This window comes from Somniosus microcephalus, chromosome 11, assembly GCF_052327205.1.
Source record: "Somniosus microcephalus isolate GS21.2 chromosome 11, FLI_Smic_1.0, whole genome shotgun sequence".
NCBI classification, from domain to species: Eukaryota; Metazoa; Chordata; class Chondrichthyes; order Squaliformes; family Somniosidae; genus Somniosus; species Somniosus microcephalus.
The window spans coordinates 234,500,215-234,526,498 of record NC_140997.1 but is presented as its reverse complement, the minus strand read 5'-3'; the positions used below and the strand labels follow the sequence as shown (position 1 = coordinate 234,526,498).

Sequence of the window (26,284 nt, the reverse complement as noted above, 5' to 3'; positions counted from 1 at the left end):
TGCACAGAAGCGCACTGCGCATTAATCCGGAACCCGAAGCATGATGTTTCTGTTTATACACGAGCCCGCTCCCTCCCCGGCATTTAATTATTTTTTTAACCAGCCCACTCCTGTAACGAGCCAGATGTGCGCATGCGCAGAACGCTTCTACACAGCCTCTGGTTCATTGGCAGCAGTCATGTCCTCCATTTCTTTATTCGTTCATGGGTTGTGGGTGTCGCTGGCAAGGCCAGCATTTATTGCCCGTCCCTAGTTGCCCTTGAGAATGTGGTGGTGAGCCGCCTTCTTGAACCGCTGCAGTCCGTGTGGTGAAGGTGCTCCTACAGTGCTGTTAGGGAGGGAGTTCCAGGATTTTGACCCAGTGACAATGAAGGAATGGCCAATATATTTCCAAGTCAGGATGGTGTGTGACTTGGAGGTGGTGGTGTTCCCATGCGCCTGCTGCCCTTGTCCTTCTAGGTGGAAGAGGTCGCGGGTTTGGGAGGTGCTGCCGAAGAAGCCTTGGCGAGTTGCTGCAGTGCATCTTGTAGATGGTACACACTGCAGCCACGGTGCGCCGGTGGTGGAGGGAGTGAATGTTTAAGGTGGTGGATGGGGCGCCAATCAAGGGAGCTGCTTTGTCCTGGTCCCTCAATGCCTTGGATTTAAAATTTTCAATCTCGTGATGATATCCCTTCGTGGCTTGCACTGAACGCTTCATTCCTCTGACTTTGGCCCTGTGCATCCCCCCTCACCGCACCATTGGTGGCCGTGCCTTCAACCACCTCGGCCGCACGCTCTCAAACTCCCTCCCTAAACCCCTCCACCTCGCTCTGCTTTTAAGCTATCTCTTTGACTAAGCTTTTGTTCACCTGCCCTAATGTCTCCTTCTTTGACTTGGTGTCCATTCTTTCCTCTGTGAAGCGCCATGGGACATTTTTTCTACGGTTAGGGCGCTATATAAATGCTAATTGTTGTTATCCCGTCTCTCAGAAAAATTTCCAAAGCAGACACGGAATTCGGAGAGGAGATGAGAAGCATCAGGTAGTCGTGATTACAAGCTTGAGTTTTCAAAGTCTTAGGGTGCAGGAAGTGAGGAAGATTGGTGGAGGGAGGGAGTTCCAGGGTTTCAGGAACCTGGGGATTAATGAGTTGAAGCAGGAGTCGGAACGATGGGCCTTGATTCAAGGTGTGAGGACGCTGGGTGGAGGAAGCGTGTGTAGGACGGGGAATTTGGAACTTAGGAAGAGGAAAGTACAGAGGAGCACTGACCACAGTACGGTTAACGGGGGTCTCGGGACAGAGAGGCGGGGCGAGGGGTCTCGGGACCGAGAGGAGGGGCGAGGGGTCTCGGGACAGAGGAGGGGCGAGGGGTCTCGGGACAGAGAGGAGGGGCGAGTGGGTCTCGGGACAGAGAGGAGGGGCGAGTGGGTCTCGGGACAGAGAGGAGGGGCGAGGGGTCTCGGGACAGAGAGGAGGGGCGCGGGATCTCGGGACAGAGAGGGGTCTTAGGACAGAAAGAAGGGGCGAGGGGGTATCGAGACAGAGAGGAGGGACGAGGGGTCTCAGGACGGAGAGAAGGGGTGAGATTGGTGGTTGGAGGCAAGAGACGGAAGTTCCCTTTCTTCTTGTATCCTCTTAAGGAATCCTGGAAAAGTCTCCCAGATATGTGAAGGACATTCCACTCTTGTGCTTTGTGGGGCGTTTGTGTATGTTGGAAGGATGGAAACATCACGTCACGGAACTCATTTGTGTTGTCGGTAACTTTCCCTTCTTTCCCATTGTCAGGCAGGGTGAAATCACAAGCCTCCCGTTGCGATGGCCGGTCTTGCAACCCCTCCGTCGGTAACCTGGCGGCCGGGAGGGCCGTGCGGACTCTGACCAGCTGCGGTGACAATGGCATGGAGCTATACTGCTCCTTCCCGGACGACGAGGGTCCCGGAGACACCGGCTCGGTCTGCAGACGCACCAAGTGCTCCAAATGCAATGTCAACCGATCGGAATACTCCCACCCGGCCTCGGACATGACGGACGATGTCTTCCGCCGCCGCAGCAGCTGGTGGCAGTCGGCCCAAGGAGCGGCCAGGGAGGAGATCAGGCTGGACCTGGAGACGGAATTCTACCTGACGCACGTTATCCTGGTCTTCAAGTCACCCAGGCCGGCGGCCATGTTGCTGGAGAGGTCCCAGGACTACGGACGGACCTGGAGGCCCTACAAATACTTTGCCAGGAATTGCACACAGATGTTCGGGATGGTCGACGACAACGTGCGGGAGAGCTCGCTCTGCACCTCCAGATACTCCGATCCGCAGCCCTGTTCCAAGGGAGAGGTAAGGGGGTATCAAAACTGACGAGCAATCCTCGCCACCGTTTCTTGGTTTAGTGTCAGCCCTGGCTCAGTGGGCCGCACTCCCGCCTCTGAGACAGCAGGTCGTGGGTTCAGGTCCCACTCCAGAGACCTGAGCACAAAATCCAGGCCGACACTCCCAGTGCAGTACTGAGGGAGTGCTGCACTGTCGGAGGGGCAGTACTGAGGGAGCGCAGCACTGTCGGAGGGGCAGTACTGAGGGAGCGCAGCACTGTTGGAGGGGCAGTACTGAGGGAGCGCCGCACTGTCAGAGGGGCAGTACTGAGGGAGTGCTGCACTGTCGGAGGGGCAGTACTGAGGGAGCGCAGCACTGTTGGAGGGGCAGTACTGAGGGAGCGCTGCACTGTCGGAGGGGCAGTACTGAGGGAGCGCCGCACTGTCGGAGGGGCAGTACTGAGGGAGCTCTGCACTGTCGGAGGGGCAGTACTGAGGGAGTGCTGCACTGTTGGAGGGGCAGTACTGAGGGAGCGCAGCACTGTCGGAGGGGCAGTACTGAGGGAGCGCAGCACTGTCGGAGGGAGAGCTGCACTGTCGGAGGGGCAGTACTGAGGGAGCGCTGCACTGTCGGAGGGGCAGTACTGAGGGAGCGCAGCACTGTTGGAGGGGCAGTACTGAGGGAGCGCAGCACTGTCTGAGGGAGAGCTGCACTGTCTGAGGGAGAGCTGCACTGTCCGAGGAGCCGTCTTTCAGATGAAACGTTAAACCGAGGCCCCGTCTGCTCTCAGGTGGACGTAAAAGATTCCACGGCCACTATCTGAAGAAGGGGTGGTGGGGGGGGGAGTTCTCCCCGGTGTCCTGGCCAATATTTATCCCTCAAGTAATATTACTAATGAGGCTATCCAAAGCTCGGCTGCCCGTGTCCTAACTCGCGCCAAGTCCTGTTCGCCCATCTCCCCCATCACTGACCTACAATGGCTGCTGGTTAAGCAGCGCCTCGATTTCATAATTCTCATCCTTGTTTTCAAATCCCTCCATGGCCTCGCCCCTCCCTATCTCTGTAATCTCCTCCAGCCCCACAACCCTCCGAGATCTCTGTGCTCCTCCAATTCTGGTCTCTTGAGCATCCCTGATTTTAATCGCTCCACCATTGGTGGCCGTGCCTTCAGCTGCCTGGGCCCCGAGCTCTGGAATTCCCTCCCTAAACCTCTCCGCCTCTCTCTCCTCCTTTAAGACGCTCCTTAAAACCTCCCTCTTTGACCCAGCTTTTGGTCACCTGCCCTAATTTATCTTTGTGGCTCGGTGTTAAATTTTTATGTCTTAAAATACTCATGTGAAACGCCTTGGGACGTTTTACTACATTAAAGCCGCTATAGAAATACAAGTTGTTGTTGTAATAAACAAATGATCTGGTCATTATCACATTGCTGTTTGTGGGAACTTGCTGTGCACAAATTGGCTGCTGCGTATCCTACATTACAACAGTGACGATACTTCAAAAGCACTTTGGGATGTGCGGAGGTGGTGAAAGGCGCTGGAGAAATGCAAATTTGTTTTTTTGTTTGTTTGTTCTACCTTCCCCCTGTCGTTTGAAGCCACCGACTGCACAGGCACTGCCCGTCCTCCAGTACTTCGCCAGTGGCCATTCCGCACCTGCGTGTCGGACAGAGCCATTGGTAGCCATTCCCGCCTCGTAGTCTGCAGGTCGCGGGTTCAAACCCCACTCCGGACATTCCCGGCCAGTGGAGACCGGAGCTCCGACTCCGAATTCCGGCTCGGGATCCTTGCGTCCGATGGGTGTGAGTGGACACCCCCGCCCTCCCTCATCCTATGGGTTGTGGGGGCTCATAAAGCCCTCCCCCTGTATAGGACTAACCCCGCTATCGGCTGGTATAAAGGTGGTCACGGCCATGGAAGGAGCGTTCACACCGCCGCCCGTCAGATTGTTAATCAGCCCGCCAATCCTTCCACTATTTCACACTGTTTTCTGAAGGCACCAAACAACAAGAAGCTGTGAGCCCACACTTTGAGGACAGGATGTTTGAACATGGTGGGGCATCAGGAATCCCTGTGATCAGGACCAGGAGCCTGGCTGATATTAAGGGGAGCGAAACCCTTTATCCATAGAGTATTCTCCACTCCCTCCCTGAAGGTGCTGATTCTTGACGGGAAGAATCACCAATGCGTTCAGCTCTGGGCACCGAACCCCGGGAAGGATGCGTTGGCCTTGGATGGGGAGCATTCAGCAGAATCATACCTGGGCTTAAATGGTTAATATACGAGGACATGTTCCATAGACTTGGTTTGCATTCCCTTGAGTTTAGAAGATTGAGGGGTGATCTGATCGAGGTGTTTAAAAGGAATTCAATAGAGTCGATAGAGAGAAACTATTTCCTCTGGTTGGGGGGGGGGGGGGGGAGTCCAGAACAAGGGGGCAGAACCTTAAAATTAGAGCCAGGCCGTTTAAGAGAAAAATCAGGAAGTATATTTTCACAGTGTTGTAGAAATCTGGAACACTCTTCCCCAAAAGACTTTGGATACTCGGGACAATTAGGAATGTAAAGACTGAGATTGATAGATTGTTGTTGGGTAACAGTATCGAGGGATATGGAGCAAAGGCGGGACAATGGAGTTGAGGTACAGATCAACCACGATCTAATTGGATTGTGGAACAGGCTCGAGGAGGGGCTGAATGGCCTCCTCCTGTTCCTGTGTTACAGGCTCGAGGGGCTGAATGACCTCCTCCTCTTCCTGCGTGACAGGCTCGAGGGGCTGAACGGCCTCCTCCTGTTCCTGTGTATCAGGCTCGAGGGGCTGAATGGCCTCCTCCTGTTCCTGTGTAACAGGCTCGAGGGGCTGAATGGCCTCCTCCTGTTCCTGTGTAACAAGCTCGAGGGGCTGAATGGCCTCCTCCTGTTCCTGTGTAACAGGCTCGAGGGGCTGAATGGCCTCCTCCTGTTCCTGTGTAACAGGCTCGAGGGGCTGAATGGCCTCCTCCTGTTCCTGTGTAACAAGCTCGAGGGGCTGAATGGCCTCCTCCTGTTCCTGTGTAACAGGCTCGAGGGGCTGAATGGCCTCCTCCTGTTTCTATGTGGCGCATTAACCGACAGAATGAACAGTTGGGACCTGCCTTCCTTGAGTCATTTCGAATGTTCAACAGTGGAACGCCAAGTGGTAAGAGAGCAATGGAAAGATACCAAATGGGAACTGGGAATAAACAAGAAAGCGTCCAACAGAGAAGGACATCGTCGCATCAGAGCCAAGCCAATTACTCCCCTGGAAGTGTAATGCCTTTCAATAAATTGCTTCAGTGTTATTTTATACTTCCTCGGGGAGATGAGTGGTCCAAACACTGGCTCTCTCACGCAAGCTTGTTTTGGTTAGGAGCATTCCAGGAAGGGACGGGACGGGACGGGAGAGTGGGAGCAGGCGGCAAGGGGGGGCACTGGAACTCTTTGATCAGATTCCGTCTGCGCTGCCTCGCTGATACACACGGTTAGAGGGGGTAAAATAAATATTTTGTTTCTTATCAAGAGATCAGGACAAAAGCAGTGAAGGGAAAAGTACAACTCCTCGTGAAAGGGAGTGAGATATTCTTTTTGAGGAGAATTTACTTTGAAGCCGGGGAACCCGAAGCTGTTTTATCTGAGCAGCTCTTTGCAACTGATGCCAGATCAGGATCCGAGTCAGTCCGGTTATCCATGTTTGCTTGACTTGGAGACAATTCCACTGTGTTAATCCTGGATCGGGAGACGATTCTGTTGTCAGGATTTCCTGATCAAGAACCAATATTACTCTGCCTCCAATTAAGTACTGAGGGAGTGCTGCACTGCCGGAGGTGCCGTCTTTCGGATGAGACGTTAAACCGAGGCCCCGTCTGCTCTCTCAGGTGGACGTAAAAATTCCCACTGCCACTATTTCGAAGAAGAGCAGGGGAGTTCTCCCCAGTGTCCTGGGGGCAATATTTATCCCTCTACCAACATAACAAAAACAGATTATCTGCTCATTATCACATTGCTGTTTGTGGGATCTTGCTGTGCGCAAATTGGCTGCCGCGTTTCCCACATTACAACAGTGATTCCACTTCAAAAAGTACTTCATTGGCTGTAAAGCGCTTTGAGATGTCCGGTGGTCATGAAAGGCGCTATATAAATGCAAGTCTTTTTTTCCAAATATTGGGAAGACCAAAGCCATCGGCCCAGAAATTCGGGTCGGGGGCTTCCCGTGGGTGCAAGCCCCCGACCTGCACTTACCTAGCGCGCCGGCCGTTGAGCTGTGGGCCCACGTGGGATTCCGATCCTGGGCCTCCTCCAGCTGTCGGCGCGCAGTGCTTGCGTATCCCAGGGGCGCAGTTAGTTCAATGCATCCCCTGGGATCACGTGGGCCATGGAGAGCCAATGGTAGCAGGGAATGCCCATTCATAAATTTGACAGGAAGAGCTGTCAAACCTATAAATACTATAAACCCCGAAAATCACTAAAATTTCAAAATTTTTTTTAAATCACATTTTTAAAATAACTATAAATTACATGAAATAACTATTTTAAACAATAATTTAAATTTTTGAAAAAATTAATTACATTTTCTAATGGGGCTAAAAATAAACTTACCTTTTAAAGTATTTAAAAATAATAAACCTGTGGAAAAAATGTTTAAATTTTAATTAATTCACCACTTACCTTGTTAAAAGCAAGCCTTGCGCCTGCTTTTTAAAAGTGTAACTGCTGGAGACTTACCCTCCCAGGGAACCCTGCAAAAAAAACGGAAGTTCGATCTGCCTCTCCGGTGCACGCGTTCCACCTGTCAACCCCTTCTTTCAAGGGAACGGAAGTTCCGGTTTCCCGTGCATGCGCAGTGCATGCAGGAAACCGGCACTTTCGTTGGGCCTACGCGTGAGTACCCAGCGCGTACTCGCCCGTGGGGACCCGAATTTCTGGGCCATTGTCCTCGGTCCCCACCACAAACTCCGTTCCCTGGCCAACTGGTCAGTTCAATAGTTGAGCGAGGCAGAGTCACAGTCCGCGGCACTATTGGCCATTGAGGCGCTGGCGATTGGTATTTGATGGGATACGGAGGGGTTGGGCTTCCTCCCACCCTGCTCAATATAGCATCATCACCTCCCAAATCACATTCCATCCTGACCTGGACATATGTCACCGTCTCTTCATTGGGGGATATTAACCCAGCAACAATGTGTGTGTTGCCTTACTTGATTTAGACAGAATAACTCCGAGCTATGTTCTCCTGAAACTACTGTTATATCCCTGAAATTTAGACGGTTAAGGTCTGATCGAAGTTTTCAAGATATTAAGGGGAACAGATAGGGTAGATAGAGAGAAACTATTTCCGCTGGTTGGGGAGTCTAGGACTAGGGGCAGAGTCTAAAAATTAGAGCCAGACCTTTCAGGAGTGAAATTAGGAAACACTTCAACACACAAAGGGTGGTAGAAGTTTGGAACTCTCTTCTGTAAACGGCAATTGATGAGAGATCAATTAATTCTAAATTGGAGATTGATAGACTTTTTGTTAACCAAAGGTATTAAGGGATATGGGCCAAAGGCGGGTAGATGGAGTTAGGTCGATGCTGAGTATATTCAAGGCTGAGATCGATGGATTTTTGGGCTCTAGGGGAATCGAGGGATATGGGGATCGGGCGAGAAAGTGGAGTTGAGGTCGAAGGTCAGCCATGACCTTATTGAATGGAGGAACAGGCTCGAGGGGCCGAATGGTCTACTCCTGTTCCTATGTTCTTGCATTTTCATCTTCTCGCAAACTTTGCTGGACCTGACTATCTTGCATCTTCCTGTTTCTAAAACCTGGCTGACTGACTAACTCTCTGCCTCTGTGTTTCGCCTCCCTCTGTTCACGGCCAGGGTAGGGTATGTCACTGAAAATGAAAGTTTGCTGGGCTGTGGGGTAGGAGGAGGGGGGAGTGGGACTATCTGGACAGCTCTACCAAAGAGCCAGGAACGGCACGATGGGCCGAATGGCCTCCTAGCTGCTGCATGTTTCATTGGTTCTTTCCGCTGTGTTGCAGGTGATATTCCGAGCCTTGTCCCCGGCCAACAGGATAGAAAACCCTTATAGTGCGGCAGCTCAGGACATTCTGAAACTCACCAACCTACGGCTCCAGTTGCTGAAGCAGCAGGAGTGCCCCTGCCAGCACAGGGGGCTTCTGGGGAAGCCCCAATGGTTCGCCCATTACGCAGTCTACGACCTGATTGTCCGGGGGAGCTGTTTTTGTAACGGACACGCCGAGGAGTGTCAGCCATTGGACAGGCCCGAGCGACGGGGCAGGAGCACGGAGACCATGGTGAGTAAAGACAAGTGCGAAACCTTCTCGTAAGGTGCAGGTGTCAGCCGTGGCTCAGTGGGCAGCTCGCTCTCTCACCTCTGTGTCAGAAGAACATGGGTTCAAGCCCCACTCCAGAGACTTGAGCGCATAATCCAGGCTGACACTCGCAGCACAGTACTGAGGGAGCGCCGCACTGTCGGAGGGGCAGTACTGAGGGAGCGCTGCACTGTCGGAGGGGCAGTACTGAGGGAGCGCTGCACTGTCGGAGGGGCAGTACTGAGGGAGTGCCGCACTGTCGGAGGGGCAGTACTGAGGGAGCGCTGCACTGTCGGAGGGGCAGTACTGAGGGAGTGCCGCACTGTCGGAGGGGCAGTACTGAGGGAGTGCTGCACTGTCGGAGGGGCAGTACTGAGGGAGTGCCGCACTGTCGGAGGGGCAGTACTGAGGGAGCGCTGCACTGTCGGAGGGGCAGTACTGAGGGAGCGCTGCACTGTTGGAGGGGCAGTACTGAGGGAGTGCCGCACTGTCGGAGGGGCAGTACTGAGGGAGTGCCGCACTGTCGGAGGGGCAGTACTGAGGGAGCGCTGCACTGTCGGAGGGGCAGTACTGAGGGAGCGCTGCACTGTCGGAGGGGCAGTACTGAGGGAGTGCTGCACTGTCGGAGGGGCAGTACTGAGGGAGTGCTGCACTGTCGGAGGGGCAGTACTGAGGGAGCGCTGCACTGTCGGAGGGGCAGTACTGAGGGAGCGCCGCACTGTCAGAGGGTCAGTACTGAGGGAGTGCTGCACTGTCGGAGGGGCAGTACTGAGGGAGCACTGCACTGTCGGAGGGGCAGTACTGAGGGAGCGCCGCACTGTCGGAGGGGCCGTCTTTCGGATGAGACGTTAAACCGATGCCCCGTCTGCCCTCTCAGGTGGATGTAAAAGATCCCATGGCCAGTATTTCGAAGAAGAGCAGGGGAGTTCTCCCCGGTGTCCTGGCCAATATTTCTTTCTTTCTTTTCTTCCTTTCTTTCTTCCTTTCTTGTCTTTCTTGTCTATATCTTTTTTTTTCTTTCTCTCTTTCATTTCTCGGTCTCTTCTCCACTCTGACAGATGCAAAAAGAGTTGAATTAGTCCCACTCCCCCTGCTCTTTCCCCACAGCCCTGCAAATTTTCTCCTTCAGCTATTTATCCAATTCCTTTTTGAAAGTTACTATTGAATCTGCTTCCACCGCCCTTTCAGGCAGCGCATTCCAGATCACAACAACTCGCTGCATAAAAACAAAATTCTCCTCATCTCCCCTCTGGTTCTTTTGCCAATTACCTTCAATCTGTGTCCTCTGGTTACCGACCCTCCTGCCACTGGAAACAGTTTCTCCTGATTTACTCCATCAAAACCCCTCATGATTTTGAACACCTCGATTAAATCTCCCCTTAACCTTCTCTGCTCCAAGGAGAACAATCCCAGCTTCTCCAGTCTTCCTTTTTTTGAGATTTTCTCACACTTGTAATATCAGAAAGTGAAGCTACTTTTGGAGGGTCGAAGTTCACAGTAAGACACAAGCCAAGCGAGAGGTCAGAGACCAACGTTACTGAGCACCAAACAAAGTCAGAACTAGAATGAGAAATAAATCTGGAGCTTCCAACATCCGAGCTTGAACTATTACATAAAAAATGCAATTGTAAGAAAGCTGGGTACATTTATAAATAGTCTGAGAAACGCTCTCTTTAAATAGCCCAGTAGGCGGGAGAATGGGTTTAAATGTTTCAAATACTAAGCATGACGTGGCAGAATCGAGCTGTCTAAGCAAAAATCCCTCGCTAATTCCTGTCGAACTTCACCCATATATGGTCCCAGCTCTCCTCCGCAGTGGATGTGAGACGGTGGATGTAAAAGATCCCACGGAACTATTTCGAAGAAGAGCAGGGGAGTTCTCCCCAGTGTCCTGTGGCCAATATTTATCCATCAATCAACATCACTAAAAACAGATTATCTGGTCACTGTCACTTTGCTGTTTGTGGGAGCTTGCTGTGCGCAAATTAGCTGCCGTGTTTCCTGTAGTGTATGTGCTTTAAGTCAGAACTACTTTTTACAGCTCCTGTATACTGTAGTACCGGCAGTGACCACACCGGTATATAAGCTGTGCGCATGCCTCTGTACCCCAGTCTAGAGATTACCCTCCTCCAGTAAAGACCTGTTATTTGTTTATGTACAGCATCCGTGTAATTATTTAATCCACTGAACCACGGATCTAACAGTGGCGACGAGTGTCGATGCGAATCTACCTGCAACATAAAACAAAAAAAACAAAAAAAAATAGTCGAGTCCAGGAACACGGGCGTCGACCGCGAGCAACCGCCCAGCAGTCAGGCAGAGATCCAACTTCACTGGGGAGGTTGTGGAGAGCTGGGCTTGGTTCCCCAGCCACAACGAGCAGTAAGAGACCGATGACGGGTCCAGAGCAGACCCTTCCCGAGCAGCGGCGGCTGGAGCCGACCGACGGCAGAGAGAGAGAGCCGAGCAGCGTTGACGGGGTAAGAAAGAGGGTGAAGAGAGCAGGGCGCAGCCGGGGGTTGAACACCAAGCGGCATCGAGGAAAAATACTGCAAACCGGAGAGAGGGTAAGAAACAGCCGGGTTCTAGACTGAGCGGCGTCGACAAATATCAAGAGAAGAACGCGCAGAGCACAGCCAGGGATCACGGGCTGATCAGGGTCCGCGGGGCGAAGCAAGGGGAGACGCCATTGAGCCGCGGAGAAGCAGGGAGAGCACGGGAGGCGCCATTGAGCCGCGGAGAAGCAGGAAGAGCGCGGGAGACGCCATTTTGTGAAGCCGCAGCGGAGAAGACGGGCGAGCGTAGGAAGGAAGGCGCGGGAGATGCCATTTTGTGCCAGCGGAGAAGAAGGGGAAGCGCGGGAGGCGCCATTGGTGATAGTTAACGCACAACCAAGGATGCCGAAGAGTGGCAGTATCTCTACGTTCGACAATGAAGTCGAAGATTGGGCGACATATGTGGAACGTATTGAGGTGTACTGCAGGGCGAATGAAGTGCCAGATGCTAATAAAGCACTGGTTCTGTTAAATTCCATGGGTGCAAAAACATATGGGTTACTGCGAAATCTAATAACCCCAGAGAAGCCGGTAAACAAGAATTTTGAAAGCATAGTAGAAATCCTACAGGACCACTTAAACCCCACACCGCTGCTGATAGCAGAACAATTTAAGTTCCATAAAAGGAACCAACACAAAGACGAAAGCAATGTTGAGTACCTAACGGAACTGCGCAAGCTATCGAAACACTGCCAGTTTGGAGCGGGACTAGCAGATACGTTAAGGGACAAGTTTGTGTGTGGGCTACAAAGTGAAGGAACCCAGAAACGGCTTCTATCAGAAAAGGACCTTACGCTGGACAAAGCTTTCAGTATGGCAGTATCACATGAAGCAGCCGCAAGGGGCGCTGCAGAGATACAACGGAGACCGCAAGAATATGGCACCAATGAAATGACCTATGGAACAGGGAAGTGCTAGCGCTGCGGCAGAACAACACATGACCAGAAAGATTGTTGGTTCAAGGACCAAGTGTGCAGACAGTGTGGGAAAGCAGGACACATAGCAAGAGTCTGCAGGTCTGGGAAGAAAACCAACAGTAAGAAATCTCCACAGGAGAAGTACAAAAAGGTATACCAGGTGATGGACAGTGGTTCAGACGAACAGAAAAGTGACACCGACTCCGGAAGCAAGGAGCTGGGTTGTCTGAAACTACATAATGTAACCGAAATGGAGGATCACCAGACTATCTGGGTTACACTCAAGATAGACGGAGTCCAAGTGGAAATGGAATTGGACACAGGGTCAGCTCTAACAGTCATAAATCAAAGAGACTACAAGCGGCTATTTTCACACATACCCTTGAAAGCTACAGAGATTGCCTTGAAGACATATACAGGGCAAAAAGTCTACCCCAAAGGAAAAATAAGGGTGAAAGTGACATATAAAGGCCAGGAAATACCTAAAATGGATATATATGTATTGCCAAATGGAGGACCACCACTGCTAGGACGTGAATGGATCCGGAAGATACAATTAGATTGGCATTCCATACAGGCACTGAAGGTTGAGGCCAAAAAGGATGACGACGTCACACCTGGACGACTGTCAAAAATGCTAACTGACGTAAAAGAAGTGTTCCAGGAGGGACTAGGAACACTAAAAGGAATAACAGCAACAATTAAAATAGAGGAAAATGCAAGCCCAAAGTTTCTGAAGGCCAGACCAGTGCCTTATGCGATCAGACCAGCGGTTGAAGCAGAGCTGGAAGGGTTGGAACGTTCAGGAGTACTGTCCAAAGTGGACTGGAGCGAGTGGGCTACACCCATCGTTCCTGTAATGAAGAGGTCGTTGAGTAATACGCCTGGGGAACCAAAGAAGGTCCGCATCTGTGGGGATTTTAAGGTGACAGTGAACCCAGTCCTTCACACGGTGCAGTATCCGCTTCCACGAATTGAGGATATTTTCGCCTCGCTATCTGGTGGTAAACGCTTCACCAAAATTGATCTAGCCCAGGCGTACTTGCAAATGGAGGTAGAAGAAGCTTCGAAACATTACCTTACGATCAACATCCATAAAGGTCTCTATCAATACAACCGGCTGGTGTTTGGAGTAGCCTCGGCTCCGGCTATCTGGCAAAGGGCGATGGATCAGGTCCTGCAAGGGATTCCAGGGACACGGGCGAAAATAACGGTGATCACCTCGCTAACTTGGAGAAGGTTCTCGCCAGATTAAAGGAGTATGGGCTACGAGCTAATCGCCACAAGTGCAAGTTTCTCCAGAAACAGACCTCGTATTGCGGCCACGTCATCGATGAAGAGGGGTTACATAAGTCCCCTGACAAGATTGAGGCAGTAGTCAAGGCTCCAGCACCGGAAAATGTGTCACAACTGAGGTCGTTCCTCGGGCTGGTAAACTATTACCACAAGTTCTTAACAAATTTGTCCACGGTATTACACCCACTGAACACCCTACTGCAAACAGGGGTACCATGGAAGTGGGATGATGAACGTAGACGAGCTTTCCAGAAGTGTAAAGAATTGATCACATCAAAAGAGGTGTTGGCCCATTTCAACCCATCACTACCAATTCGTTTGGCATGTGATGCATCACCCTACGGCATTGGAGCGGTGCTGTCGCACAAATTCCCAGACGGGTTAGAGAGGCCAGTAGCCTTTGCGTCTCGATCACTAACCTCAGCCGAGCGCAACTACGCCCAGATTGACAGGGAGGCCCTCAGCCTAGTATGGGGAGTAAAAAAATTCAACCATTATCTGCATGGGCAGAAGTTCACCTTGCTGACTGACCACCAACCACTTGTCTCCATCTTTAATCCTAAGAAGGGCGTTCCAGTAATGACTGCACAGCGGTTACAAAGATGGTCCCTGTTTCTAGGGGTGAATCAATATGAAATAGAATATAAAGGCACGAAACAGCATGGGAACGCTGATGGGCTATTGCGCCTGCCACTGCCTACGGTGGAGGAAGCACCAGCAGTGGACCCTATCGAGATATTTTATTCGTCGATAATTGAACGATTGCCAGTAACAAACGCGGATATAGAGAAGGAGACCCGCAATGATCCGACGCTGTCACGGGTATATGAATTGACGGTGAGGGGATGGCCAACACATGGCGACTCACTGTTGCCAGCATTCTCATCCAGAAGAGAACAGCTGTCAGTATGCCAGGGGACAGTGATGTGTGGATCCAGAGTGGTGATTCCACCCAAGTTAAGGGAGAGAGTGCTAAAGGAGCTACATGAAGGTCATCTGGGGGGAGTGAAAATGAAAAGCCTTGCTAGGGAATCGATCAACAAATCGAAGACCTAACTAAGAGCTGCTTAGGATGCCAGAAGGTCCAAAATGCACCACCACATGCCCCTCTACACCCATGGGAGTGGCCCTCCTCTCCATGGCAACGGGTGCACATTGATTTCGCTGGTCCATTCATGGACTCCATGTTCTTAATAGCAGTGGATGCTCATTCAAAGTGGCCTGAGGTGATAAAGATGTCTTCAACCACTACAGAGAAAACGATTGCAGTCCTATGGACCATATTTGCCAGAAACGGCTTGCCAGAGCAGATCTGCTCTGATAATGGACCGCAGTTTGTGTCCGACGAGTTCCAAAAATTCATGAAAAGGAATGGGGTAAGGCATTACACATCCGCCCCGTATCATCCAGCCACCAATGGATTGGCTGAGAGGTTCGTACAAACCTTTAAGAAGGCGATAAAGGCCATGTGCGACGAGGAAATTCCACTACAGCATAAGATGGACAATTTCTTATTAGCCTACCGAAACGCGACACGTGCAGTTACCAACCAGACCCCGGCCATGATGTTCTTTTAACCGAAGGTTGAGATCTTGTCTGGACTTGCTCAGACCAAATGTGCGAAGAAATGTTGAGGACAAACAATTCCAGCACATCAACGAGAAGCCGACAAGGAGCTTCAATGTAGGGCAATCAGTCTTGGCCCGGGACTATCGAACGGAGAAGTGGCAACCCGGAACGATATGTACAAGGCAGGGGCCATTAATGTACACAGTGGATGTCGGGGAGAACATTGTGAGACGCCATGTCGATCAGATCTTAGCGTCACAGGATGGCGTCAACCCCATGTCTCGAGTACCTGGGGATGAACCCGACATACCGGTAGCATCTACTTCAGACCCAGTAGCAGTGGAACCCGATGAACTACCCGATGAAAAGGGGTCAGAATCGCCTCTGCACCAAGAACAAGAACCTCCGGAAAGGCGCTATCCCGAAAGGGTCAGGAAGCCGCCCCAAAGACTGAATGTATAAATGGACTTTTGTTATTAAATGTACATGTAAAAATGTAATTGTTATTTGAATATTAAGGGGGTATTAATCTAAAAAGGGAGGAATTGTAGTGCATGTGCTTTAAGTCAGAACTACTTTTTACAGCTCCTGTATACTGTAGTACCGGCAGTGACCACACCGCTATATAAGCTGTGCGCATGCCTCTGTACCCCAGTCTAGAGATTACCCTCCTCCAGTAAAGACCTGTTGTTTGTTTATGTACAGCATCCGTGTAATTATTTATCCACCGAACCACGGATCTAACATTTCCCACATTACAACAGTGACTACACTCCAAAAAGTACTTCATTGGCTGTAAAGTGCTTTGGGAGGTCCCACGGTCATGAAAGGCGCTATATAAATGCGAGTCTTTCTAATGTATGTCTCTGCCCCATTACCTACTGAATGACGACTCCTCCTACCCCTCTTCATCTCACCCCATCACCATAGCCTTCTATTCCTTCCTCCCTCATGTGTTTATCCAGCTTCCTCTTAAATACATCTAATCATAGAAATTGACAGCACAGAAGGAGGCCATTCGGCCCATCGTGTCCGTGCCGGTCGACAACGAGCTCTCCAGCCTAATCCCACTTTCCAGTTCTTGGTCCGTAGCCCTGTAGGTTACGGCACTTCGAGTGCATATCAAGTTCTTTTTAAATGTGGTGAGGGTTCCTGCCTCGACCACCCTCTCAGGCAGTGAGTTCCAGACCCCCACCACCCTCTGGGTGAAAAAATTTCCCCTCTAAACCTACCTTTTACTTTAAATCTATGCCCCCTGGTTGTTGACCCCTCAGCCAAGGGAAATAGGTCCTCCCTATCCACTCTATCTAGGCCTATCATAATTTTATACACCTCAATTAAATCTCCCCTCAGCCTCCTCTGTTCCAAAGAAAACAACCCCAGCCTCTCCAATCTTTCCTCATCGCTAAAATTTTCCAGCCCAGGCAACATCCTGGTAAATCTCCTCTGCACCCTCTCTAGTGCAATCACATCCTCCCTGTAATGTGGTGACCAGAACTGTACGCAGTACTCTAGCTGTGGCCTAACTAGCATTTTATACAGTTGAAGTATAACCTCACTGCTCTTATATTCTATGCCTCGGCTAATAAAGGCAAGTATCCCGTATGCCATCTTAACCACCTTATCTACCTGTCCTGCTACATTCAGGGATCTGTGGCCATGCACTCCAAGGTCCCTCTGATCTTCTACACTACTCAGTGTCCTACCATTTATAGTGTATTCCCTTGCCTTGTTAGCCCTCCCCAAATGCATTACCTCACACTTATCCGGATTGAATTCTATTTGCCATCTATACTATTTGCCTTAATCACTCCCTGGGTAAAGAAGTTTCTCCTGAATTCCCTATTGGATTTATTAGTGACTATTTACAAGGCACAAGTCAGGAGTGTGATGGAATACTCTCCTCTTGCCTGGATGAGTGCAGCTCCAACAACACTCAAGAATCTCAACACCATCCAGGACAAAGCAGCCCGCTTGATTGGCACCCCATCCACCACCTTAAACATTCACTCCCTCCACCACCGGCGCACCGTGACTGCAGTGTGGACCATCTACAAGATGCACTGCAGCAACTCACCAAGGCTTCTTCGGCAGCACCTCCCAAACCCACAACCTCTTCCACCTAGAAGGACAAGGGCAGCAGGCGCATGGGAACACCACCACCTCCAAGTTCCCCTCCAAGTCACACACCATCCTGACTTGGAAATATATCGGCCGTTCCTTCATTGTCGCTGGGTCAAAATCCTGGAACTCCCTCCCTAACAGCACTGTGGGAGCACCTTCACCACACGGACTGCAGCGGTTCAAGAAGGTGGCTCATCACCACCTTCTCGAGGGTAATTAGGGATGGGCAATAAATGCTGGCCTTGCCAGCGACGCCCACATCCCATAAAAACAAATACATTAAAAAAATGTTATGGCCCCTCATTTTGGTCTTGGCCGCAAGTGGAAACATCTATATGTTTACCCGATCAAACCTTGCATAATCTTCGACCTCGATCAGGTCACCCCTCAGCCTTCTCTTTTCTAGAGAAAAGAGCCCCAGCCTGTTCAGTCTATCCTGAATGTGTTGATTGGGTGGCTGGGCAGGACAAAATAATTTCACACGGCCAATCGTAAGCAGCCTCGGGGGGCCCTCAGTTTAACGAGCGGCTCTGCCTAATCTAGTGACGAGCTGAGCTCCACCTTCGGCCCTTTTGAAGAGGCGGAGAAGTTTCCTCGAGCTCTCCCACGCCCACATACTGATCATTCTTGGCCCCATTCTCTTCTCAGTCCCAGGCAAGACGCGCAGCGTTAATGACCTGCACTGAGTGGCAGCGTCTAGTCAGGATGCTCCAGCTGATGAAGGTGAAGGAGCTCGGACTCCACGCCCTGTCAGTGCTGTTTGCCGTTACCAGGTGTGAGATTTATGAGACTGCTCCCCGTTTACTCGCACCCAGGGAAGACAGCAACGGAGAGCCTTCTGACGAGGGCAGGGGAGGGGCTGAGCAATAACTGGTTGCTCTCACGCTACAAACCCAGCCTTGCCTTCTCACACACCCGACTCTTGTCCTTCCAACAGGTGAGGGGGAACAGCCAGCAGAGGTTACTGTGCTAGATTTCTACACTGACCTACATTGGCTCCCGGTCCAGCAACACCTCGATTTTAAAATTCTCATCCTTCTTTTCAAATCCCTCCATGGCCTCGCCCCTGCCACCCCCACCCCACCCACCACCCCCCCCCCCCACCCCTCCCTGTCTCTGTTTAAATAACCTGGAAATTAAAAAAGCTTGTTTCAGTAAAAGTGACCATGAAACTGTCGGATTGTCGTTAAAAACCCAACTGGTTCGCGAACATCCCTTTTAGGAAATCTGCTGTTCTTACCTAGTTTGGGCCTACATGTGACTCCATAGAAACATAGAAGATAGGAGCAGGAGTAGGCCATTCGGCCCCACGAGCCTGCTCCACCATTCAATGCGATCATGGTTGATCATCCAAATTCAGTACCCTGTCCCTGCTTTCTCCCCATATCCCTTGATCCCTTTACCCTTAAGAAATATATCCAACTCCTTCTTGAATATATTTAACTAGCTGGGGAGCCCCGCGTTGCGAGGGCAATTTTGGGGCGCTTGGTCTCCCTGCCCCTGTGTGTCCCCCCTCTCCCTGTCATGTCCTCTCCCTGTCCTATCCCTCCCTCCCTTCCCCTCTCTCCCTCCCCTCCTCTCCCTCCCGTCCCCTCCTCTCCCTCCCTCCCCTCCCCTGTCTCCCTCCCTCCCCTCCCCCATCTCCCTCCCTCCCTCCCCTCCCCCACCCTCGCCCACCCCCTCCGCTCCCCCACTCCCCTCTGTCCCTCTCTCCGGCCCCTCCCCCTGCCTAGCGCCTGAGGTCCGGTTCTGAGGCCGGGACGGACCGGAGCTGAGGTCCCCCGCGTATGGCGCGGCTGATGGACGGCCACTGCGGGCGGGCGGTGCATGCGCGGTCAGTGCGGGCGGCGCATGCGTGGTCAGTGCGGGTGGCGCGAGGCGGCCCGCGGGGAGCAGGCAAGGGCGGCTTGGCGGCCGTTAGCGAGCGGGAAACTTCGGGCGGCCCGCCCGCGCTACCGTGAAACCTGAGAGGGGGAAGTAGAGAGAGACAGAGAGGGAAGAGGAGAAGGAGAGAGAGGGAAGAGGAGAGAGGGAAGAGGAGAAGGAGAGAGAGGGAAGAGGAGAAGGAGAGAGAGGGAAGAAAGAGAGAGAGAGAAATTTTTTGAGCTTCAGGCCCCGAGTCCCCCCTGCGCGAGGGTGAGGAGGAGGGGGGGGTGCTAAACACAATATAAAACTCAAATAAATTGTTAATTAATTCCCTAACACATAATTCAAATATTTACCTTACTTCCCTAACACACTGAAAGTGTGGGGAAAAAATCGTGAAAAATCAAGATGGCGGCCACTCACCTCAGTTCAGAAGGATAAGGCCCGCCTACACACGCACTGATTGGTCGACCGGTCAGGTCACCGAAGCGTAGGATTGGTCAATCGTCGAGTCACTCGACACTCAACTGTAGGAAGGAACCCGCCGTCCGATTGGTCGACCTCGACGTCACACGGTCGCTAATGAGATGCTAATGAGCGGAAGGCTGAACGTTTTTCGGATACCGCGGGCGCGGTTTTTGTCCGGCCGAAACGTAAATACGCCTATGACCGGTCCGGAATCGCAAGCTTTCTTTTGAGGCGACGCGCGCGTCGGTACGCTCTGTAACTTTCAAACGTATAGAGAACGGACAGACAGACAGACAGACATCGGGACAGACAGACAGAAGAGCCGCTTTATATATATATAGATGTATTGGCCTGTACTGCCTTCTGTGGTAGAGAATTCCACAGGTTCACCACTCTCTGGGTGAAGAAATTCCTCCTCATTTCTGTCCTAAATGGCTTACCCCTTATTCTTAGACTATGACCCCTGGTTCTGGACTCCCCGACCATCGGGAACATCCTTCCTGCATCTAGTCTCTCCAGTCCTGTCAGAATTTTATAAGTTTCAATGAGATCCCCTCTCATTCTTCTAAACTCCAGCGAGTACAAGCCCAATCGACCCAATCTCTCCTCATACGTCATTCCTGCCATCCCAGGTATCAGTCTGGTGAATCTTCGCTGAACTCCTTCCATGGCAAGAACATCCTTCCTCGGATAAGCCGAACAAAACTGCACACAATACTCAAGATGTGGTCTCACCAAGACCCTGTACAACTGCAGCAAGACATCCTTGTTCCTGTACTCAAACCTTCTCGCTACGAAGGCCAACGTACCATTTGCCTTCTTAACCGCCTGCTGCACCAGTCCTACACTAACGCGGTTGACTCTTAACTGTTCTCTGAAGTGGCCGAGCGAGACACTCAGTTGCATCAAAACCACTACGGGGCTACGATAACATAGTGGTTATGTTACTGGACCAGTAATCCAATGGCCTGGACTAATGATCCGGAGACACGAGTTCAAAGCCCAGTAATGGTAACCGGATTGTCTTAAAAACCCAATCTGGTTCACTGATGTCCCTTTAGTGAAGGAAATCTGCCGTCCTTACCCGGTCTGGCCGATATGCGACTCCAGACCCACAGCAATGTGGTTGACTCTTAACTGTTCTCTGAAATGGCCGAGCGAGACACTCAGTTGTAGAAGGCAACCCACCACCACCTTCTCAAGGGCAATTAGGGATGGGCAATAAACGCTGGCCTTGCCAGCGAGAATGTGCAAATAAAAAAAAAAGATTGTTACTTCAATGTGAGGTGAAGTGCAGGAGCCCACATCTGTTGCAGCTTTCGTTGAATCAGTTTTTGAGGTTCCAGCACGCTGGGGAATTCGTCATCACTTAAAAAATGAATGGCCCATATCTTGCTGGAGTGGGGCATCCCGGGCTGCTTCTCCCTTCACCCTGCAGCGGTAACTCGCTGGGAGAGTGAGCTGATAATGGTGCGGTGAAGGCAGCGGGGCATCTGGGTCCTCGGTGAATGACGGGACCAGCAGTCCATCTCCTTAACCAGTGAGATTTAAGGATTGAGAAAGAAACCGAAAAACAGCAGCGCAGGAAATCGGGTGAATTAAAGTCAAAATAACAACAGAAAACGCTGGAAAAACTCAGCAGGCCAGGGGGCAACATCCGTGGAGAGAGAAATAGAGTCAACGTTTCAGGTCGAAGACCCTTCGTCAGAACTGAGGAAAAAAAGGCAGGAAATGAAACAAAGGGCAGTTTGGGGGCTGGGAAATGGGGGAGGGGATGAAAGAAGAGACATTAAGAGATATTCAAGGTGAGACGAGATGGTAATAGGACAGGTAAAGAAACAGACAATGGCTCTAGATGAAGTGTGAAATGCGCTGGCAGCGTAAAAGACAGCTTTGCTATCGAATTAAAGTCAAATCAGGTACAGGAAGAGAAATAAAGAGAGGGAAAGAAAGACTGGATTCAGAGAGAGAGAGAGAAAAAGAGACAAAGAAAAAGTAAGAAAAAAATGTTATCTCAAACAACAATTTACTACCTGTGGGAATGACAGTTTCAATTGTTCACTTTCTGGGCCGGAGAGGTAGGGTGGCATTTCAGGAATGTGAATCTAATTAAAAAGTTACTTGCGCTGTTAAATTCCCTTTCTGCCGTGAGTAATGGGTAATTATTGTGCAAATGCAGCAATTCCCTGAAGGTCACGGGGAGGTTGAGAGTGAGTTAACGTTGGAGCGGCGTAAATCATCCAGCAACCTGTGGCTATTCACAATGCACGGGGTACCTCTTCCTCGCCATAAGTTGCTGGATGATTGACATGTTAATAATGGTGAGCACTATTAAACTCGCTGTAATTTGGGCAGCAGATTCTGGCCCGGTAACATTTTTAATGTAGAAACAGAAAGCTTTGATGGAACAGCGTGACTTTTCCCTTAGGGTCCAATTACCGTGTCTCTTATCTGCTCTTGTTTAGGTCCACGGGAAGTGTGTCTGCAGGCATAACACAGCGGGGGACCACTGTGAAAGGTGCGCACCCCTCTACAATGACCAGCCATGGCAGCCGGGGGATGGAAAGACAGGGGCACCGAATCAGTGTGAAAGTAAGAGACCTTTGTTTCATTTCACAATTAATATGACGCCTCAATTCTCCAGATAGATTGTGTTCTCGAGGTCAACTGAGCTTGGAGTGGTCTGACGGCCGAACGTTCCGTCAACCAGACAATTTTTCAGAGAGGTCACTAAGAAAGTTGCTGCGGAGATTGGAACAGTGTAGAGGGAGCTTTACTCTGTATCTAACCTGTGCTGTACCTGCCCTGGGAGTGTTTGATGGGACAGTGTAGAGGGAGCTTTACTCTGTATCTAACCTGTGCTGTACCTGCCCTGGGAGTGTTTGATGGGACAGTGTAGAGGGAGCTTTACTCTGTATCTAACCCGTGCTGTACCTGCCCCGGGAGTGTTTGATGGGACAGTGTAGAGGGAGCTTTACTCTGTATCTAACCCGTGCTGTACCTGCCCTGGGAGTGTTTGATGGGACAGTGTAGAGGGAGCTTTACTCTGTATCTAACCTGTGCTGTACCTGCCCTGGGAGTGTTTGATGGGACAGTGTAGAGGGAGCTTTACTCTGTATCTAACCCGTGCTGTACCTGCCCCGGGAGTGTTTGATGGGACAGTGTAGAGGGAGCTTTACTCTGTATCTAACCCGTGCTGTACCTGCCCTGGGAGTGTTTGATGGGACAGTGTAGAGGGAGCTTTACTCTGTATCTAACCCGTGCTGTACCTGCCCTGGGAGTGTTTGATGGGACAGTGTAGAGGGAGCTTTACTCTGTATCTAACCCGTGCTGTACCTGCCCTGGGAGTGTCTGATGGGACAGTGTAGAGGGAGCTTTACTCTGTATCTAACCCCTGCTGTGCCTGCCCTGGGAGTGTTTGATGGGACTGTGTAGAGGGAGCTTTACTCTGTATCTAACCCGTGCTGTACCTGCCCTGGGAGTGTTTGATGGGATAGTGTAGAGGGAGCTTTACTCTGTATCTAACCCCTGCTGTACCTGCCCTGGGAGTGTTTGATGGGACAGTGTAGAGGGAGCTTTACTCTGCATCTAACCCGTGCTGTACCTGCCCTGGGAGTGCTTGATGGGACAGTGTAGAGGGAGCTTTACTCTGTATCTAACCTGTGCTGTACCTGCCCTGGGAGTGTTTGATGGGCAGTGTAGAGGGAGCTTTACTCTGTATCTAACCCGTGCTGTACCTGCCCTGGGAGAGTTTGATGGGACAGTGTAGAGGGAGCTTTACTCTGTATCTAACCCGTGCTGTACCTGCCCTGGGAGTGTTTGATGGGACAGTGTAGAGGGAGCTTTACTCTGTATCTAACCCGTGGGCTCTCCGCACATGATCGCTTCCAGTGACCCCTGGTTCAAAGGGCATGTTAGCCGTCACGTGAGGGTACGATTGGACTCTGCTACGATGACCTCCATCATGGAATAGCCCCGCGGTGTTGTCTAACATCACGTCTTGGGCTGGAAGCTGGCGCTAGTGACACCGTATCTCGCTTGGCCTCCGCTCCCTCGGGGCGGGGGTTGGGTGAAGACTGGGGGAGGTTTCTAACTCGGAAAGGTGGTGGATAACGAGACTGCATTCCTCCGCTGACAGAATGCCACTGCCACGGTCACGCGGAGAGCTGCCACTTTGACCCCAGGGCCTGGTTGGCATCGGGCAGACGCAGCGGAGGAATCTGCCAGTCCTGCCAGCACCACACGGAGGGTCGTCGCTGCCAGCGGTGCAAACCCGGCTATTACCGAGACCGCGAGAAGTCGCTATCGGCCCCGAACACCTGCAAACGTGAGTGGCGTAAGAAAACTACTAGGCCCTCGGTCTAAGCGTTAAACAAAGCTTTAATCAACTGTTTTACAACATGGAGGTCTAGTTGTGTCCTTCACTGGTTCCTGTTAAGAATGTCCTGCGCAAGCTGGGCCCGTGCCCGAGTATTTATACTCTCCCTGGACAGCGCCACCCACAGGCCGCTCTGTTGATTCATGTCAGTGAGTAATCTTCCAAACGGCCGGTCAATGCTCGGTCCGTGGTCGGCCCTGGCTCAGTGAGTAGCTCGCTCGCTCTCTCGCCTGAGTCAGAAGGTCACGGGTTCAAGTCCCACGCCTGCGATTTGAGCACAAAAATCTAGACCCCCGCTCCCAGTGCAGTACTGAGGGGCTTCACAGACCCCCGCTCCCAGTGCAGTACTGAGGGGCTTCACAGACCCCCGCTCCCAGTGCACTACTGAGGGGCTTCACAGACCCCCGCTCCCACTGCAGTACTGAGGGGCTTCACAGACCCCTGCTCCCAGTGCAGTACTGAGGGGCTTCACAGACCCCCGCTCCCAGTGCACTACTGAGGGGCTTCACAGACCCCCGCTCCCACTGCAGTACTGAGGGGCTTCACAGACCCCTGCTCCCAGTGCAGTACTGAGGGTCTTCACAGACCCCCGCTCCCACTGCAGTACTGAGGGGCTTCACAGACCCCCGCTCCCAGTGCAGTACTGAGGGGCTTCACAGACCCCCGCTCCCAGTGCAGTACTGAGGGGCTTCACAGACCCCCGCTCCCACTGCAGTACTGAGGGGCTTCACAGACCCCCGCTCCCAGTGCAGTACTGAGGGGCTTCACAGACCCCCGCTCCCAGTGCAGTACTGAGGGGCTTCACAGACCCCCGCTCCCAGTGCAGTACTGAGGGGCTTCACAGACCCCCGCTCCCTGTGCAGTACTGAGGGGCTTCACAGACCCCCTGCTCCCAGTGCACTATTGAGGGGCTTCACAGACCCCCGCTCCCAGTGCAGTACTGAGGGGCTTCACAGCCAATGAAGCACTTTTTGAAGTGTAGTCACTGTTGTAATGTAGGAAACACAGCAGTCAAATTGCGCACAGCAAGATCCCACTAACAGCAATGTGATAAATGACCAGATAATCTGCTTTTTAGTGATGTTGAATGAAGGATTAATATTGGCCCCTGGACACCGGGGAGAACTTCCCTGCTCCTCTTCGAATAGTGGCCATGGGAGCTTTTACATCCGCCTGTGAGGGCAGACCGGACCTCGGTTTAACGTCTCATTCAAAAGTGCAGCGCTCCCTCACTGCTACACTGGGAGTGTCAGCTTCCCTGGAATTTAGAAGGTTAAGGGGTGATCTAATCGACGTTGACAAGATATTAAGGGGAACAGATAGGGTAGAGAGAGAGAGACTATTTATGCTGGTTGGGGAGTCTAGGACTAGGGGCATCGTCTAAAAATTAGAGCCAGACCTTTCAGGAGTGAAATTCGGAAACATTTCTACACACAAAGGGTGGTAGAAGTTTGGAACTCTCTTCCGCAAACGGCAATTGGTGCTTTGACTGTTGGATACGAGATCCTGGTTTTCATTGTTCCAGCTCTCTCTGTCTGTCTCTGTTTCTGTCTCTGTCTCTGTCTCTGTTTCTGTCTCTGTCTCTGTCTCTGTCTCTCTGTCTCTCTCTCTCTCTCTCTGTCTCTCTCTCTCTGTCTCTCTCTCTCTGTCTCTCTCTCTCTCTCTGTCTCTGTCTCTCTCTCTCTCTCTGTCTCTCTCTCTCTGTCTCTCTCTCTGTCTCTCTCTCTCTCTCTCTCTCTGTCTCTCGCTCTGTCTGTCTGTCTCTCTCTCTGTCTCTCTCTGTCTGTCTGTCTCTCTCTCTGTCTGTCTGTCTCTCTGTCTCTCTCTCTCTGTCTCTCTCTCTCTCTCCTGTCTCTCTCTGTCTCTCTCTCTGTCTGTCTGTCTGTCTCTCTCTCTCTCTCTGTCTCTCAATTCAATTCAATTCAATTCAATTCAAATGCTTTATTGGCATGAAAGTTTACAGGGAACCATATTGCCAAAGCTTACATAACAAAAAGTACAGTTTTCCAACATTCTGTAGGTGTCAAACAATTCTGACCTTCGTTGGGTACATACAATATTACTTTAAACAATATTAATTTAAACAGTCTTTGTACATCAGTGGGTACATTCAGTATTAATTTTAAACAGTCCTCAGGTTGTGACATGTTGTTACATATTTGGCACCAAGGTATGGTCTGTCTCCTTCTCCCAGGACTAATCTTAATTTTGACAGGTCATCCAATTCCTTGAAATCTGGGGTTGTTTGGCTGAGCTTGTCAAATAATATGTTTCTTGATGTGTTGAATTTTTCGCATTTTAGGAGGAAATGCATCTCTGTCTCAACCTCGCCGGCCAGACATTGATCACATATTCTATTCTCTCTAGGCTGCCAGGATTTCTTGTATCTTCCTTTTTCAATTGCCAGTTGGTGGTCGCTTAGTCTGTACCTGGTGAGGGTCTGTCTCTGTTTTGTGTCTCTGATGGTCGAGAGATAGTCTGCCAGTTTATATTCTC

At 51.2% G+C, this 26,284-nt stretch overlaps 1 protein-coding gene across 5 annotated transcripts in view; it reads left to right on the top strand.

Annotated features, from left to right (window-relative positions):
• Window positions 1–26,284, top strand: part of LOC147111350 (netrin-4-like) — a 52,420-nt gene that overhangs the window by 5,745 nt on the left and 20,391 nt on the right. For 3 of the 5 annotated variants that reach the window (XM_086002146.1, XM_086002145.1, XM_086002150.1), the window contains exons 2-5: window positions 1,768–2,309; window positions 8,322–8,597; window positions 21,876–22,002; window positions 23,549–23,737. In XM_086002146.1, coding sequence (XP_085858272.1) covers window positions 1,768–2,309; window positions 8,322–8,597; window positions 21,876–22,002; window positions 23,549–23,737 — 1,134 coding nt within the window. The remainder of the gene's footprint in view (window positions 1–1,767; window positions 2,310–8,321; window positions 8,598–21,875; window positions 22,003–23,548; window positions 23,738–26,284) is intronic. The other 2 variants (XM_086002148.1, XM_086002149.1) reach the window with 2 other exon arrangements.